Source organism: Camelus ferus, chromosome 11 (genome assembly GCF_009834535.1).
Source record: "Camelus ferus isolate YT-003-E chromosome 11, BCGSAC_Cfer_1.0, whole genome shotgun sequence".
Classification (NCBI taxonomy): domain Eukaryota; kingdom Metazoa; phylum Chordata; class Mammalia; order Artiodactyla; family Camelidae; genus Camelus; species Camelus ferus.
Window position 1 is genome coordinate 21932623 of NC_045706.1, and position 19040 is coordinate 21951662.

The 19040-nt window shown below is 43.1% G+C and overlaps 1 protein-coding gene across 1 annotated transcript in view; it reads right to left on the reverse strand.

The window, feature by feature from the left end:
- The window catches only part of SORCS3 (sortilin related VPS10 domain containing receptor 3), a 565499-nt gene that overhangs the window by 119274 nt on the left and 427185 nt on the right, over window positions 1-19040 (reverse strand). Inside the window, exon 7 of the mRNA XM_032490977.1 lies at window positions 18647-18765. Coding sequence (XP_032346868.1) covers window positions 18647-18765 — 119 coding nt within the window. The remainder of the gene's footprint in view (window positions 1-18646; window positions 18766-19040) is intronic.

A 19040-nucleotide genomic window follows, 5' to 3' on the forward strand; every position in this document is an offset into this window, starting at 1 on the left:
TGTTGCCACGCTGCTTCAGTCTGTATTCACTAAGTCAAGATCAGAAAAAATAAAACAAAGCGGGGGTAATTGCATGGATTTTTACAAGTGGGTCGTGATTGTACATCAAATACTCCTTTGAGTGGTTGGCAAGACCACAGCATGGAAAACCAGGAGCCATCAGAGAGCAGTGCTTTCCTGTGGGAACAAAGAAGCAGCTAACAAGATGTTCTTCCCCGCCCACTGCCGAATCCACATATTAATTAAAGGTCTAGCCAAATTCACATCATTCCTTAAACACTAATCACATTTAGACATCTCATAGTGGATACTGGTCCCGATCCCACCATGAGTTACATTTATCCATCCATCAGCAACTACTTGTTTCAGCCCTTTTGTGTCCTGGCTGCTTCAGGTATCACAGGGGTCAGGGGCTGTGACCTCGTGGAGTTCACCATTTCTTTGTGAAAACAAGCCTAACACATAAGATGTGCAAATGACAATGTAAAGGGGGTGACAGTGCAGTGGAGCTCTGAGCAGGGCAAAGCCTAAGTACTCCAAAATGGAGAAACCCCACCCCAGAACCCCAATAGTTTCCTCAACCTGCTCTCACGATACTTCATGAATGGGAATAGCATCAGTGCTGGCACGGCGGGGCCCACACTCATGCCGTCTCATCTTACAGATGACAGGGCTGAGACATGGAGATGGCAGAGTGACACAGCTAGCATATGGCTGGGCTGGAGTTCAAACTCACATTTGCCTAACTCCAGAGATGTACGCATAATAGTCCTCTGTATCACCCCCAACCTGTGACATGCGTGAACGTATGGGGATGCCCATATGTGCGCACACCCCATCCCCCCAATAAGATGTCATATCTAAACAGGTGTTATTTACAGTCCCACTGCCTTAGGAGGAGAACAGAGTCTCACACCGAAGGACATTCTGTTTGCTGAACGGGATGAAGGATTTGAGGTCGGGAGACTAGAGAAACCAGATCATGGCTGGACTGTTCTACACACCAAAGGGAGACATGGAGAGGAAAGGTGGGGATGGACCTTGAACGGAGAAAAAGGTCACCAGCAGAGCTGGAGAGGTTGCAGGACAGGAGACCCAAGAGAGGAGGTCACTGGTAGTTGGTTCCGGAAGAGGTGCTTTGGGGAAAGGGTGAGAAATACCAGGCATGTCCAGGATTTATTAAGTGTTTTTCCTGTGCAGTATCTGGCAGAAAGACTCTGCTTCATTTTCGCTCGGCATTTTCAATAAAAAGGTCTATCCTACACTGCTCAATAATCTCACTAAAATTTTGTTTGTTTATCTGTACAGAGGTGGTTCACATCAGGAATGTGGTTTTGCTTCAAGAAAATTCCCAAGAGTTATAGCTGGGTTACCAGGGATTTGATCTTCCTGCACCTTTTTGGGGTTACTTACTTAGTTCTTCAATGTGAATAATAACAAAGAACATCAGAGCAGAAGCCCAGACATGGATCCTAACTGCTCCCACAACCCTATTGGCAATTACAGCTCTTTGGAAAAAGCACTTAACTGCTCCCATACCTCAGTTTCATCTTGAAACAGACAAGCACCTTCATGACATGAGCCCAACACCTGCCTGATGCAAAGTAGGGACTCAAAAATGTCACATGTCTGAATTCCTCCTCCCTTCATATCCTGGTTCCCGGTTTTCTGCCCGTGTAGGTCTTCTTCAATGCCTGTCTCCTAAGATTCTGTGCTGCCAGTTGTTCTGTGGTCATTCAATGACTATGCAAGCATGTTTTATGCACCTGCTTTGTGTTAAGCTTTCCACTCCCACTCACTGCCCCTTCCACAAGAACTTGACCCAATTTCCCTCAGACAAGTAAGAAAGCTTAGGTTGTGACTCTCACTTAGAGAACAGGACAAGGACAGTGGTTGAGAAGGCAAGTTCTGGTGCTGACTGCCCAGGTCAAGTCTCTGCTCCGCTCTACTGGCTGTGTGATCTTGGGAAAATGTCTTAACCTCTCTGTGACTCTTCTGTGAAATGGAAGTCAGCAAGGACTCATCTCATGGGATGTCATAACAATTAAATATATTAATAAAGCGCTTAGCTCATACAAGTCTCTCACTAAGTGTTAGCAGACACTATCATATATAATTGATTCTCCAGGGACTACAGATTATTCAGTAAGAAAGAAAACGAGCCAAAGAGGTAAAAATTGTGGAGGAAGACCAAGGACAAATCTTAACTAAGAAAATGCTGAGAACTATAGTGTTGCTTGCACAGAAGAAGGATGTTCAATCCACTTCATAAGGACTCATCTCAGATGAAGTATCCGAAGAAGTAAGGAAGTCAGTACTTCTACGCCTTCCCTCCCACACGCACAAAGAACACTTAAGAAGCAATTACCCAGTGCAATGAAATAATAAACACAGTCTTGTGAAGAGCACGCGGACAATGTCTGCACACTGCAATCTGGAAGTAGTTGCCACCCAGGGCGGGCAGTGGAATGGCGGCGTTCTCTCTGGAGAGCCAGACATAAGGCTCTGGCTGTGGCCCGCTCTCCGCCCTAACTGCGCTCAGTGGGATCACCACCGCGCACTAGTGCACAAGGTGCGCACCTCTGCTGAAAACAGGCTTCAGAGAAGAAAGTGGAAGCAATCTTACCTGGTCCCGAGAGGTTACCAGGCTAGAGGGAGAAGGCGGACATGTCTAATTTCATGGCCCCATTACACACAAACTGGATTAGAAGAAAACAAGGAAGGAAGGGGAGAGAATGGAGATGAAAGAATCAGACAGTTTTAAAGCCCAAGAAACACACACACACAGAGAACCAATCAATTCCCCCCCCCCTTTTTTCCTGCAACAGATGTTTTGCTTGCAGTTCCGAATCTCATAGCAGTTGATGTCGTAGTAAGGATGAAATAGGAGGAAGAAGAAAAAGAAAGAGCTTAAAAGGAAGGGAGGTAGAGAGTCAGGTTGTCAAACAATAAACTAACCCCCAAGCCTGCCTCCTTCCCGGCTTCACCCTCCGAGGCTCCACCCACGGGGGACAGACCTGGAGTCCCGCTGCCTTACCCACCCTGAGGTTCTCTTGGGGCGATCCAGCATACAGCAGCCCCCGCCTGCAGGCATTTTTCACCAGGAAGGCATGGGTAATCAGGCCCACCCTTTTAAACATCTTCATTCTATTACTTTCAAAATCAGCCTCTAAAGTTCTGTTCGATAGACATGTGACCGTCCAGACCACACGCTGGAATAGCTGCTCGGGCCATGGAGCTATTCTCTCTGCCATTGATCACAAAGACAAAAATCAATCCTGGCTAAGGAGAAAGAAGTTAAAAATAAATTGAACGAATTGATTTCTGTTCAGACCTTCTGACTCCCAGTTTAGGAAGGGGGAAGGAAGAGGGTGCCCGGATCCACCTGTCATGACAACACTTCACATGGCCCAGCCCCCTAAGCAAAATCTGAGTATATTTTATACACACACATATACACATATGCACATGATTTTCTCTTAATTGATGCTTTTATTCTATTTTATTTCTGCCTCCTAATAACTATCAGAGACGAGAATCCATCTACACCATAAGTTCCCATGAGAAGACTAAGGTTTGGGTTGGGTTCATGATGAAATCTTCCAAGTGGAGCCACGTGCTCTGTGGGTAGTAGAAACTCTAGAAGAATCTGCTGAAGGACTGCTGGAATAAATGAATGAATGAAGCCCCGCCTTGCTGTTATTTAGTATCGGCTCTTACACTTATGTTGATTTCTGCACAGGCTTATCACAGGTTGCAAGTGTGTTTCTTCTTACTGCTGTGCTCTGTGTTGCGTCTCTCTCACTGACTATGACCCCTCCCATTCCAGGAACGTTAAGTTTTTCTTGGTCTTGAATTTCTGATCTCTTGCCTTATCTCCATTTTGAGCCCTCAGTAGATGTATGTGAAAGGAAAGAAGGATGATTCAGCAACTCTCTTGAGAAATTACCTACATTCCAAATATCTTTTTTTTTTTTTTTTTTTGATTCTGACAGTGGAAACATGAGTTGGGAAATACTTCCCAATGACGGTTCCCTCTCTGTGTCTGATTAAATAGATCATCCTGTGTAGAGGGAGCAGACTTGTGGAATTTTAGCTCTAGAAAGGGATTTCTGGAGTCATACAGCTCACTGCCTTCCAAACTGGATTCTACGGCATTCTAGAATTCGACAGCGACTCCTTGGGAGTTTCCATTAAGGGGTGAAGAAGAGGCTGGGTGGGTCAGGGAGCCAACACAGCCCCTCACCCCCTTAAACTAGAGCCATTCCTCCTGTATCTGTTCTATACACTGGAATTCCTGGAATGATTTTCGAAAAGTGGTCCCCACGGTTAAGAACAGCATTACCAACAAAAGGTTTAAATGCTCTATTTGTTTTTTGTTGTTGGTGGTGGTGATGGGTTTTTTTTGGGGGGGGGGATAATTAGGCTTATTTATCTTTTTAATTGAGCCACAGGGGATTGCACCCAGGACCTTGTGCATGCTAGGCACACTCTACCACTGAGCTATACCCTCCCCCTTAAATGCTCTATCTGGATGCCATCCTTTCATTTTGTGATGAGGAAACTGAGCTCCAGGGAGGAAAGGTAATGGTCCAAGGGTCACAGAGTGAGTCATGGTGAGACCAGACTTAAACCCAGGAACACTGCGCCACCCTCCTCCACCGGCCCACCCCATGCCATGGACACTGTCTCCTCTCTCCTGCCGTGACAGGGTCTCTTTGGAGTGCTGACTGGTCCTAAAGTTGGACTCCTTACGTCAGTTCCCTTCTTTGAGGACTGGCTTGAGCCCTACCTTCTCCAGGAAAGTGCCCCTGATCATCTCACACCTCATGGCTCCCCTTCACTCTGGGAAGGAATCTAACACTTTCTTAAGTGCTTCCGAGCATGTCATGGAGACTGTTGGCCATGCAGTCCCACCTCTTCATCTAAACCGAACGAAGAGTGAGGACCACCACCTCGTCAGTCTCGTCCACCATCGTGTCCTTCCATTTAGAAGAGTAATAGGAGCGCATTAAATGCTCAATAAATGATTGTTCATGAATGAATGAGTCAATCAATCGACACTCTTGTCTCAGACAGCCCAGAGTACATAGTAGGTGTTCAGTCAAATCAAGTTGTTTGATTAGCCATTGCTCTGCCACAATCAAACTCCCAGAAGATCTTACTCTGGCTGACCGTGAGAGCTTTCAGGTTCTGAGTCTTAGAGGCTTCGTGCAGAAGTCCACAATGTTTTCTTGCCCCATTAGGAGCCATGGAATTAAATGCAGAGTGACTAAAAATTTAAAAAGCTAAAACTCTGAAATAGATGCATATTCTAGTTAGAGCGGTAATCGGGAGAGAACTGGGCCTAACAGTCCGCTTCTCAGTCAACACCCCACTGCCTGCGTTATCAGCACTGTTGTTTTTACAATATAATTATCTTTAATAGGAGATGGGTCCAGGAAAGGGATCCTTCTGGGGGCTGGGCTTAGCAGAGTGGTGTTGGAGACTTGCTGGGGCTTAGAAGGGAAGGATGATGGGGAGGCCAGACTGGGTCATGATTCAACAGCTCCTCTGCACTCTGGAACGTGACACAGGAGAAGCCTTGTCCCGAAATTCATCACGGAAATCAGACCGTGCGTGATGAGGTAGGGGCAAGGCACGTGGGGAAGGCTCGAGAAGAGCTTGGCTGGGGTGGTAATGATGATTAACCAGGCTGTCACTCACCACCTGCCTTGGCATCCCAGTGATGAGTGTCTGAATAATCCTCTAAGTGCATCTGAGGGACAGCTCTCAGAGGTGTGGGCGTGATTACATTGTACTGAATTCCATTAAGCCCTTCTTTGGTTAATGATGCAGAAAGTTTCTGATCTGAAACAAAATTGAAACATATCCTGACACACCGTCCACTGAACAAGGAGTGAGGTGAGGCTGTCCTGCCCAGAGTATCTACCAAGACAGGGACCACATCTGCCTGTTTCACTTTCACAGTCAACCGGAAAAGTTTCCGGATACACTGGCTGTTCTAATGTGAAGAGCTTCAGACTGGGAAAATGAAATCAGAAATGGTCCTCTTTTGCCATCCTTTATGAGCCCAGGCCTCCCTGAGGTTAGATTCTCCTGCCTCTTCCATTTACTGAGCTATATGACACAAAGTGATTCTTTAAATGCTCTGAAATTCAGTTTCCTCATTTGCAAAATAAAGATGATGACATGAGCCACATTGAGATCCTGAGAAGATAAAGTAGAATGAAATAAAATGCATACACACCAGATACAAATTTGGCACTAAAGAAATGTGAGTCCCTTTTCCAACAAAGACAACAGTTCTTTCAATCTGCTGATTAGTGGGTAAAAATTAGTGCTGTGTCTAGGTGTCAAGAATATTCAGAAGAATCCCTGCTTTGGAAATAAGAACTCACAGACTTCCCAGTAGTGGAAGAGATCTGAAAGCCTTTGAGCTGAATATAGAAACATCTGTGGTCCCTGGATGGATAGCTTCCCCACCTTCCAGACCAGAACGCACAGCCTAACTACATGAGGCTCCTGGATCCTGAAACACCGTGAGTGCCACTCCTCCTGCAAAGTGCACTGCAGAGCAGACGTGCCACCACCCTCCCTCTCACACCCGCGGGGACACCACTAATTAAGAAAAGCAGTCTTTCCTACTGTACCACCACAACACGATCTTCTACGCCCTCATTACCAATGACTCAGAGGTGGTACAGAAAATGAAAAACAAGATTTGACACCCCTAAACCAGACATCTCCCATCCATGTACTACCAAAAAGGCAGATACTTATGTTATTAATATGCAGCTAATTACAGAATAATTTTTTGAGATGAAGGGAAAACATTCCTTGTGCTTTTGGCCTAGTAAGGAACAGTACTGTAACCTCCACGGAGTCTCAGCAGATCTCTTGGGAAGAAGCAAATCTGAATCATTTATTAGAGTCAGGCACAGCAAAGCTTTGAAACAGAGTGATGAGATCGCTCTGGCGAAAGAATTGATGAGCATCCTGTAAATAAGGAGCCCCTCCCTGGAGCCTCCCCGTCTCAGCAGGAGACACGGGGGATCAGCAGCCGCTGGCTGGTAACTGACACTGTGCTGCAGGAATGGACGGGCGAGACTGGTCAGATGGAGGGTCAGAAGTGAACGGAGAAAAGGATCTAGCGAGGGGTCTGAGAAAAGCTCATCCTTAGAAAGTGGGCAGAAGCAGAGGCACAGGCACCTGTGCAGGACAGAAAGATGAGGCTGAAGGGATCGGGGAGAAGCTAGACCTCACATTATCAAAGCAGCAGGAACGAGAAGGTGCTTCAAGAAAGAAGGAGCAGTCAGGAGTTTCCAAGGCTGCAGACACGTCCACTAAGTCAATTACTGAGGGGTGTTCTCTGGATGTCATTCAAAGACATCTTTGATGAACTTGACAAAGGTAACTTCAACCAAGTGGCAGAGGCAAAAATCAGTCTCCAGTGGGTTAAAGAGAGAATGAAATGGGAAAATGGGAGAGTGAATGTAGACGGCACTCAAGAAATTTTGGTTGGGAATGAGAGATGAGTCGTTTGCAGAGAGGAGTATGGGGTTCAAAGAAAGTTTCCTGGTTTTATTTTGTTTTAATTTAAGGATGGTGGATAATTTAAAATATTAAAACACTGATGGAGAGTCAGAAATAGGGATGAGTAAGCTAAAGATGGAGGAGAAAGGAGGATAGTCAACAAAGCCAGGTCTCTGAGAAGTGAGAAGGGACGGGAATGGATGTTCAGACTGGGGAGTTTTACATAGGGATGAGGATGATTCTTTCACTTGTCTCGCAGCGTTCACCCCACCTGCAATCCTGGACACACAGTACGGACTCGAAGAGCAAATCGAAGTTGTTTTGAGTTGGGTTCCCCCTAAAAGCACAGCCTGAGATAAGGGCTTTTGTGCAGGTAGTTAACTTTTTTGGAGGGGTGGTTTGGGTTTTGTTTGTCTTGAAGAAATGTCCCTGGGGAACGGGAGTGGTGGGACCGGCAAGCAGGAAGCCCAGAGGGAAGGAAAGCCACCTCAGGCTGCATTACTGAACCGGTTATTACTCTGAGCAGCTGGGGTTCAGCTCTCCTGGGGACTCACAGACTACGCATGAAGACTCACAGTGAATGAGGCTCAGAATTGCCCTCCTGACCCAGGAAGAGAGGAGTACTTATCCAATGGCTCCTGACTCCTACGGCACACATCGTCCCCAAAGATCTAGACACCTTGCACTTCAGGTCTAGACGTCTGCAGCGGGACGGCTGAGGGGTCTCTCATGAGCCCCCTGCCTAGGGAGAAATCAGTCCCAGAACAAAAAGCAAGAGGCCCACGGAGCAGTGGAGGCCAGGTGCTATCCGGCCACCTCTGTGCATAGCTGCTTGCTAAGCAAACATGAGCCAGAAGCATGGGGAATGGGACATAAGAGAAGTTTAACACAAAGGTCAACTAAATACTATTACTGCAAAATCCGATCACTATTTTATGTCTATTCGTGGAAGTATTTCAAATACTAGCAATGACTTTTACACCCAGCCACTAAAATCATTATGTGTACAGTGAAACATCCCAGCTACATGCTAGCTATAGGACTTCCATTAGTGCTGCCTGCTGAAAACAGCTGACTTGAGATTCGGAAAAGTGCTTCAAGAATACTCACCTGAAGACGTCTTTATTAGATTTCTTTTGAAGATTGTCTCTGCAACTCTTTCATTTTCGTTTAAATTCCTGTGTTGCAAATGTATCCCTAATGATGAAATTGCTATTTATTTAACATTCAAAAATCTCTCCCATTAAGGCCAAATTAACATCATTTAAAATATTGCCAAATAGTTTTTCTTTGAATAATTACACTCTATTAATTTCTGCCTCAGGGCTTTTTTTCTTTTTTCTTTCAGAAAGATAACAATTTATTAGGGATCACAGTAGTCACACCATAGAGGCTTCCCTACCTCTCATGTTGGCACATAAAGCAGGCTCTTAAAGTATCAAAACCCAGGTGATCTGGGAACCAAGATGCTCCAAGGAGGCACTCAAGATTCTTGAAAGGTAATTAAACCCCCGAATATCTACAGTTACATATATACAGATATATATCTCATTAGACTTTGGTTTCTGTGATAACAACATCATGGAAGGTATGTGGGACAATTTTATCCTGCACTTAAGTCAATACATGAGTTGAATCCATGAATAATTAATGAATGAGTCTGGAGGAAAGACTAGGAATCTTTTATGCAATAGGCTTATCAAAACCCTTAAAAGAGAACGTGCATACGCAAAATAGAGCGAGGCTGATTTTTGCAGGTGGATTAGTCTCTTGATTCTTGCATTTAGAGGGCTCTGCAGTTTTCAAAGCATTTCAGAGTCATTATTATCTCCCTTGATCCTCACAACAACCTTCCAATTCAGGCAGAGCAAGGAACATGATTCCATTTTACAGAGGTCAGCAAATGATTGCTCTGGGAATCCAAGTGACTTGCCCAGCGTGCCCTGGCCAGTAGGGGGCAGACTCCTGACTACAACCCAGGCCTTTGAGTTCAGGGATCTTTTCCCACATCAGACCACTAGCTGCTTGAATCATGAACTACCTGAGAGCAGGGACAACGTCTTCTATCTCTAGCATGCTCCGCTGCCCCTGGCGTATTTCTAGTGGGTCACCAAATGTCTGTTCATCGGCCAGTGGTGCTTGATAACTGCTAATCCTTCTAGAACAGCTCCTGACACACACACAAACATAGTGCAAGGGTGCTGTTTGTTTGTTTGTTTATACACAAAACTCTTAAATACTAACAGCAAGCTGTATCCAAACTACCCACTGGCTTCACTGCAATCCTGGGATTGTCTGAGAACCACTCTCGTGTAAGCCTTTGCTCCATCCTGAGAATTCCCTGCTATGGGGCGGGGGGTGGGGGTGCTTCTCTACACAGCATCACCGGGAGCGTGGCCTTAGGGAGTAGCTGGGTCTGCACTGTTACTGGTCTCCTTGTGTATCTGGAGAAGGATGTGGCAGGGTTGGGATGGCGTTCCCTCCCTTGAATTTTCTGCTTTGTCCACCACTCTAGAGTACTTTATTTGCATCTTAATTATGTATCTGTTTTTTCTCTTACAGTTCAGATATTTCAAGATATGTCAGTATCATACCTATTTTTTGTTTGTTTGTTTAATTCACTCACACGCACAATGAAACTTTATTCAATGAATGCCTGAATCTGTATCACACTGAAGGCCACCTCCTGGGCCAGCAGAGAGGACAGGACAGGGCTTCATGGTAGCTCAGTAAAGACGCATGGCTCTCTTGTGATGACTTACTAGGGTCCTGTTCCTGTTTCTTCATCACACTCCCTAAAAGCCAGGGTAGGAATCGTACCACTGAAGGGGTTCTAGCCCCTGCCACCACTGAACTACTGCTTCTCCAGGGTAATCACTAGAAGAGCCGCCCTGCAAGGAGAAAGCACAGGATTTCCAACCATCTCGGCTCAGAACACCAAGGCCAACGTATCTCCCTCTCCCCTGCCCCTACAGAGGAAAGTCGATTTCTCCTTTATCCATGTTGAACAGACACATTGCAGGCAGACACCTTCCCATTAAAACAAGGGCTCTTCAGGGAAGGATTAACTCCTTTTGATTTCACTACAGAACCCCAGACCCTGGGCCCCCCTGCACAGAAAAGGCACTGACAGATTAGCAAACTTCACAGCTTTCTGTACGTCCCCAGCTCAGCTTCCCCGAGAGCAGGAGATCAAACACCAGGCTCTCGAAGCAAAACCACCAAGATGGCTGCCTTTACCTCTTTGTGAATTAAAACAAAACAAAACAAGGTGATACAGAATCTTTGGGGTCTCTCTAGACTGTAGGAGCTGTGTGCGTAAGTACACGGGCCCTTCTACTACACAAGACGGCAGATCAAAAACAGTAGCAGTATGTCTAGAAAAAGGAAATTATGACTGGGCATGGGACGCTTTCCTACAGGGGGTGGGTGGGAGGCGGTGAATATTTTATGCAAAATGAGTATCATGGGAAGTGCATTATGAAGAGGTTGGCTAGGTTTGGGGTTATTTAAACTCGCACTATCTAATGCATGTACGTTTGTATATAATGACTCACTAGTGGGTAAATCATTATGCCTTAAATACAATCATCTCATTTATAAATAGGCAGAGAGAGGATAGGGGCCTGGATGCCGCCCGAATTCCTAGGGGTTCAGTTGTCCACACACAAAAAGTCCTGACCTTGGCCTATGCTGTCAGCAGTGCTACAGAAATGCCAGTGGTTTTCAAACATTTAACAGCAGATTCCTTTTGTCAAATAAAAGGTATTAAGAAGCCTGATACACAGAGCAAACAAAAGCAGAGTCACACATGTGAGGAGGGCCAGGAGTCCTGGAGCCCACCCTCCCGGATACCCTCTTCCATTCTGAGTAGCATCTGACCCAGAGTCCCTCAGAGCCAAGGTAGAAACCGCCGAGAAACACACCCGGCACACGAGGATAGGAGAGAGTAAGGGGACAGACTGGTCTCCTTTTCTGTGCGGGCTTATCCTTCCCCTCCCATCCCCAGCGTTCTATCTCTGGTGGCACTAAAACAAAATATAAGATAACAATATTTTAAAAAATTAGAAAACTAAGGTGGTGAGTCCCATAAAATTATGAAAAAACAAACCCACTAATACCCTTCATGCACATCTTGCCGTTGCTTAGCTGCTCAAAGGGTCGGCATAAAAGTGAACAGTCCGCCTCTACAGGTCTCCCCTTTAAAAATCAAACTATGGAAGGACGACAAGGCTCTTCCATTATCTGCAGCGTCCAGCTCTGCCTGAGGGACACTCGGAGAAGTTACCCGTGAAGGCTGGGCTGGACCTAAACCTTGATGTGTTACTTGTCCCCAGATCATTCTTTAGCCAACTTCAAGCCAGGGTGGGAAGAACATAACCCACCTCGATGCCCTGATATCTTGCTCAGAAACAAATCTGTGGTTTTAAACTTTGAAGCAGTTACTGTTAGTCTGAGGGTTTTCCGCTCTGACAGAAAGTCTTCTGAGGCAGCTTTATTTCTACGAACAGAATGAGAAATTCTTGCCTTTTCCTTGCTTCCGAGGTAGATATTAATCACGGCAGTGCACATTTCTTACCTTTTCCATGAAGCCCTTCCTGATTCCCCCTTCAATTTCTGAAACTCATACCCTCCAAGAAAAATTAAAGACCCACACTGATTTCAGAAATGTATCTGAGATGGCTTCCAATAATTTTTTTTCAAAAAAGCAATAAAAAAGCAAACATATAAAAAAAGAGAAAGATGCCAAGTAATTAAAACTGATCAGTGGTCTAGGAGAAAGGAAGACTATCATAAAGCTTAATGCAGAGCATCCGCTAAAATTGACACAAAAAATTAGTTCTGAGAGTTTTTAGCAATTCTTAAGAGGGAAACACAAAATTACCAATATTTAATTAAAGGAAATAGAAAAGGTTTACCTCTCCAGGACAATTTTCTCATTTATTTTCCTGCCCCTTCATGCCCTCCCACAACTGCAGCTGTCCTTAGTTGGTCCTGATACGCTACGTTCTCTCACTCCCTTCTCTTTACGCAGAACCCCCTCTGCCCAGGATGCTCTTTCTCCTTCACCTGTCAAGCCGGCACCCATGGTCCTGCTGCTGGGAAGCTTGAACTGACCATCCTCCCAGGACCGGGCGAAGAATCCTTCCTTCTCACTCCAAGAGCGACGTGCGCTTCCCGCTAATACAGCTCTCATCACGCTCCATTATAATTGTTGCGTTGTCTGTGTTTCCCGCTGGGCTGAATGTATTTTAATATATTTAAATGAATGAATATAAAAAGGGCACCGGATAACATAATGGATAATTCCTGGACAGCAGTTCTATAAAAATGCAGAGACATTCTACACGTGGCCATTTTTATGCAGTGAGCAATTGCCAATTACCCTAAGTTGTCTTATATTGTTAGCTGGAAAAACAAAACTCCCTTGCTTTACAAAGATAACTAACTACACTCCCTGAGAATGAGGACGATGCCTTATCTGCACAGTTCAGTTCAGTTCAACAAACATTTATTGAGTACCAGTCATTATGCTAAGTGCAGGGAAAGCAATGATGAATAGGACACATTCTCGCTCCTCTTAAAGTTTCCAGACCTGGCTCGGGAAGCATAACCCACATGGAGAAGTAATCAGCAAAGGAGCTTGGTCTAATCCTGACTGATTGAGGATATCAGGGAAGACTTCCTATAGGAGGCACTGCCTAAGTTGAATGAGTTAAAGAATGAGTTTGTCTGTTAAGGACCAGTCCAAGCCGGAAAAAAACAAACAAAGAAAAAATACATACACACAACAAAAAAGGCATATTAGGCAGAAATGACATGGTGCAGAATTGCCATGGTATGTGCATGCAGCCTCAAATAGTTTATTTTTATTGAAGACTAAAATATAAAAAGGAAGGCATGTGGGGGACAGTTGTAGGCAAGGAATTCACATGAGGCCGATGTACTAGGTAGGTGCCAGACTGTAGAAGAGGGTGTAGGCAACATTAAGGAAATTGGATTTTAACCTATAAGCAATGAGCAGTCTGTGAAGGCAAGGATATTGATTTTTATTTTAAATAAATTACTTTGGAAGTAGGGTTGTGAATGGTTTGGAGGTGTGTGGATCTAGGCGCAAGAACATCAGTTAGCAAACTATTGCAACATTTCAGAAAATACATGGTAAGGGTTTATAAATGGTTTTAAATAGCCAAGTCATAACAGTGCCTCCCCCTTTTCCTTTCATAAATCACCCTGGAGCAGAAGGGAAACATGAAAGAAAAACGCAAACTCTCTATTTAATGAAAATATAACCCTGAAACACAAAACAGGTGGAAAGGAAGCCAAAGGCAGTAAAGGACAAAGAGGGAGCAGACAGCACCAGGGTGAGAATGCCTACAGATACAAATCTTAGATCACGCCAGACAAATAGAGTTCTCCAAAGATGACACTTCCTAAGAAGCACAACTGACAACCTGTTACTTGGAATCAAGGGAATACGTCCCAGGAATTGGCAGTGGGAGTATTCCTGGAACTGGTGGGTAACAAGGAGCAGCTGGAGAGGCATGGTTGGATAGAGAACCGCCCAGGTGGTTCTACATTCTGAGAAGAACCCACTGACAGACGAACAAGTTGTAGTTATATGAAACCTCACCGTGAAACCGAGGACAGCTCTCGTTAAGCTGAAAGAGAGCCCTGACCTATCCCCAAGATGAACCTCCTCAGACAATTCACAGGGAAGACCCCATGTCATTAAGAAATAAGTAATGGTGAAAAATATAAAGACAGAAGAAAACAGCACAAGAGTTATAAAATAACACAGCAAAATAAAATAGAGAAATGGCAGAAAAAACAAATAGCAAACATGAAACAAAAAATGCTTCCATGAAGCAAATAAAAATTGTGACTATACCGCTGTGATTAAAAATAACCTATATGATGAAATGACTTCTGTAAGAGAAGAGACCAAAACAGAAATACAAGAACTCAGGGGAGATATGTTGAGACAACAAAAGAGATAATATAATATATTACACATATATATATGATAGCAAAACTCACAAAAGAAGTTAAAAATAATAACATCAAAAATGGCAAAGAGGAGCCTGAACACTGCTAACTATTCATCAAGGATAGTGAGGATAAGATTGTTTTTTAGAATCTCATTTTGCTCAGGGAGTTAAAACATATTAGAAGGAGAAAATGATGGCTCCCCATTCTTGTCTACTGTACACACCCTAAGTGTCCTGGAGGAAGGGGGACAAAACAGTAGAACTAACATATATAATAAATAAAATATATATTTCAAAATACACATCACAGAGACTTTTGAGAAATGAAAAAAGAAGGAGAAATTGAACCAACTGAATGAGACATATTCCAGGGGAAAGAATCAACTGTAGTATGACCAACCACAAAACAGACACTAATAAAGTAAACGGTATTCATACGTGTGTATGTGTGTGTATATATATAGATATACATAATATATCTATATATATACACGATACTTTATATATCAAAGACAAAAAAAAATTAAGGCACCAAAAAGGGGAAAATTTCAGACTAGCTGGACATAGTAACATTCAACAAGTTAATGAAGCAGAGTTCTTATGGAAAGCAGATGATACATAAATTTTATACCCTAAAAGATGATATTAAAACATAAATGGGAGAAACAAACATATTTTCAGCATTCAAGAATTCACCTTTCTTGAAGACATTACTGAAGGACAAATTTCAGATGACCAAGACATAAATGAGAACACGATAGTGAGAGGACTGGTGGTGAGCTACTGAATACATTTACGTAGAAAACTAAAATCAAAAGAAATGCAGGAGTGATGGTTTGAGCAGAATATAAATGCTCCAAATGATTTAAATAACAAAACCGGGGCTGGGTGGAAGGAAGAGAGTGCAAGGTCATAAACACACAGGCTACTTTCTTCCTACCTGTCTTCAGCAGTGCTTGATAAAATATTTAAACTAACAGAATTATATTTTAAGATAGGAAGGCAAATACTAAAAGATAACGTAACCAACCAAAACTGGACAGTGGAGAAATTAAACACAGAGGGGAGGAAACAGGAATGTATGGAAATACATTAATTTTAAAATTGCTCACAAGAGGAAATCAATAGATATTATCCAAAAACAGATTGGCCATGTCATATAAAGTTTTAGTCATAAAGCTTAGTTAGAACAAATATTCAAAATCATCAAAGAAACACATAGGCAGGAAAGCAAGGAAAACAGACCATATAATGAGGTTTTTTTTTTCTTTTTATAAAAGAAGCAATTATAACTAAAAACAATCTTAAGGTTACCAGGGAAAAGGAGGTGAGAAGGGATGAATTCGGGAGCTTATGATTTGCAAATGTTAGCCGCTATATAAAAATAGATTAAAAAAAAAAGCCAAGATTCTTCTGTATAGCACAGGGAACTATTTCAATATCTTATGATAACCTTTAATGAAAAAAATGAAAACAAATATATATATATACATATACATACACACACACACACATATGCATGACTGGGACATTGTGCTGTACACCAGAAACTGACACATTGTAAATGACTGTACTTCAATTAAAAAAAAATACTAAGCATACACTGTCAGATCTCAGACATATCTGTCATATCAATCGAAGCCAACCCCCAAAGTCACCCAGGACACACACAAAGTGCTCAAGCCAAGATCAGAATAAATGCTGGCCGTCAGGCTACAGACTACATGTCATTAACCACTACCCTTCACAGCCTTTCACATCTATGGATTTATGTATGTATGTATCATCTACATATTTTTCCTGTCTCTCATTAGCGTTTCCTGTCTCCCACAAAAGCAGGGGTTTTATTGTGTTCAATATCTTAGCCCCAGCACCTAAAACAGGGGGTCTACAACATAGTAGGGAACCAACAGAACTTTATTTAATGGGAACTCATATCTCTTTCAAACAAAATAAAATTTGATGCTGACTAAAGAAAAAATTTTCTATTGGTTTCTAACACAATAATAATTATTTTTTTAAAAAAGAACTATTTCAGAACACTCAGAAAAAAATCTGGATATGTGCTTGCGGAGTTACAGAAAGCTTTATGCAATACAAGGAAAAATGAAGAAAAAAAACCACAGACATTTGAAATTCTATGCCATGCTTCCCAGAAACGGTTCTGCCACGTTCATCATTTTATGCAGTATTAGCATTAAGGAAAGAGCAATTCGATTGGTAAATTCATAAATCATCCCTGGGCTTCAACCTTAAAAAAATTAAATAGAGAGAAAACAGTAATAAAGCCTTAAACTGGGACCATAATGGAAATGGAATGAAAGGAAACACTTGAGAAATAACTAAGGGTGATATTAGCAAAGGCTGTGGATTCATTTAATTTGGTGACACAGACTGACTTCCACATTTCTACCTTGAGTGACCTGGTAGAGGGCAGTGCCACCCATGTGTCATGTTCAAGGGGGACATGTCAATTATATTTGACCTGTGGAACATCTAAACTGAGATGTTGAGATGGCTGTTAGATATGGAGATCTGCGGTGCCTGGTAGAGGTCACAGAACATTGACTTGAGAGTCATCAGAGCACAGAGAAGGTGCTGGAAACCATGGCATCTTCCAGGAAGTGAGTGGGAAGAAAAGCAGGCCCAGGGCAGAAAGCTGGGAGACTCCAAGAGTAGTGCCTAGGATTGAATATTTTGCATCTATGTGTTCAGTAAATATCTATGAATATGAGAATGACCTGCCAAGATTTAGAAAAAAATTCCTGAAATTCTGGCTTTTAAACAAACAGTGATTTTGCAAGCACAAAGACCTCTCTTTCACTCCCTCTTTCCAGCTGGTTTTTGAGTGACTACTTTTCCTATATTTTACTAGACCTCAAAATTCCATGGAGCTAATTTGCAAAAAGAAGTAACTGCTATATCCATAACCTATCAACAGAACAAGTAGTCACTGAGCACGCTTGCTGTGCAAAGGCATACTGTTAGGGCCAAGGATCAGGGGTAAAATGTGTGTACAGAATGTTGTCCCCATCCTTAGTGTAAAATGCAACTTGTAAAGACAGAGACAAATCCACTAAGATTTAAGTAACAATTCTTAATAGCCTACGTGCTAGAGGAATGGTAGCTGATAAGAGCTGCAAACGTTCAGAGGAAGGGAGCCATGCTCGGAAGGTTACAGAACACCTCATAGAGGAGATGGGGCTGATTTGAATGAAACAACCAAAAGTGAGGAAGAGAAAGCCATTCAAGTGCTCAGCTCTGAGCAAACGGGGAGACTCCCAAGGTCAAGGTTCCTAGAGAAAACAGCTGACAGTAGAAGGGTAGAAAGGCAGAGGGTGGAAGATCAAGGCTGTCCTCAAATGTAGGTGAGATTTGACTTAGTAGCACACACACACACACACACACACACACAAACACAAAGTCTATCACTCGGTGGAATGGCGGAATTTCTTCTTTTGTCTTTCCTCATTTTTGATCTATTTTGCATCTCCTAGTGAAACTCAAAACCAACAACAAGGCTCCCCTTGCCTGCCTAAAAACCTGAGTCCCACCTAGTTTCCTCTAAGAGTCACAGAGGTCTTGGAGTGAAGGATTTGGGGCTTGGACATTTGAGAGGAGAGTCAGCACTGGAAAGAGAGGGAAAGATTTAGTGAAACTTAGATTTTCACAGAAAGAAAATCCTAGAGATGCTTAATTTCTTGGAGATTCTCATTCCCAAGTTAGATAAGTCACTTTGAACAGAAATAGAATTTGGCTTTGATAAATTACTTATCTCTAATGATTCATCTCTAATGAGATCTGATTCTAAGTGATCTCAAACCCCAGCCCAAGTCTTAGTCATTTTAAGACCCCTTTCATGTAATAAAATGACAATCCAACTGAAGGATTCAGTGGGACACTAAAGTCCCCTGTAAATGATAAGGACCCATAACACCTTCATCTTTCACCAGAAGTCTGTGATCTCCCCGGGGGATTGGGTACCCAAAGCAAAGAAGGGACAGCATCCCTGTGTCCACATCTTCACAGCTTCTGGAAAGCCTCCCTCTTTTTCCTAGTAAGCAGTTGACTTCACCCACTCACCCTCCCTCTACTGTTGACTGCACATCTGGACTCACCTGAATGAAGATATATTCATCCTGGACGACCAGGGAACTGATGTCGATGGAGCGGGCAAAAGGCCCACTCCGAGTAGTCTCAGCACATTCCTGGATCCTGCAGGTGAGGTAGTGAGCATCTGAAATGGGAGGGCAGAGCGACACTTAGACACAAGGGGAAATAGGCAGCAAAGCCCTACTTCTTGGGAATCAGCGATGCCATTTAAAGCAACCCTGAGATTGCATTTTCTCATCCACAAAAATGTAATAATTAAAAAAAAAAAATCTAGTTCAGGCAAGAGAGTGGGGAAAGAGTTAATCTTATATCCCACCAGCCAAAGAGTAACTTGGTACAGTTTTTTTGAGGAACAGGTTTGAAATATCCAGCAGAATTTTAAATGTGCGTATCTTACAC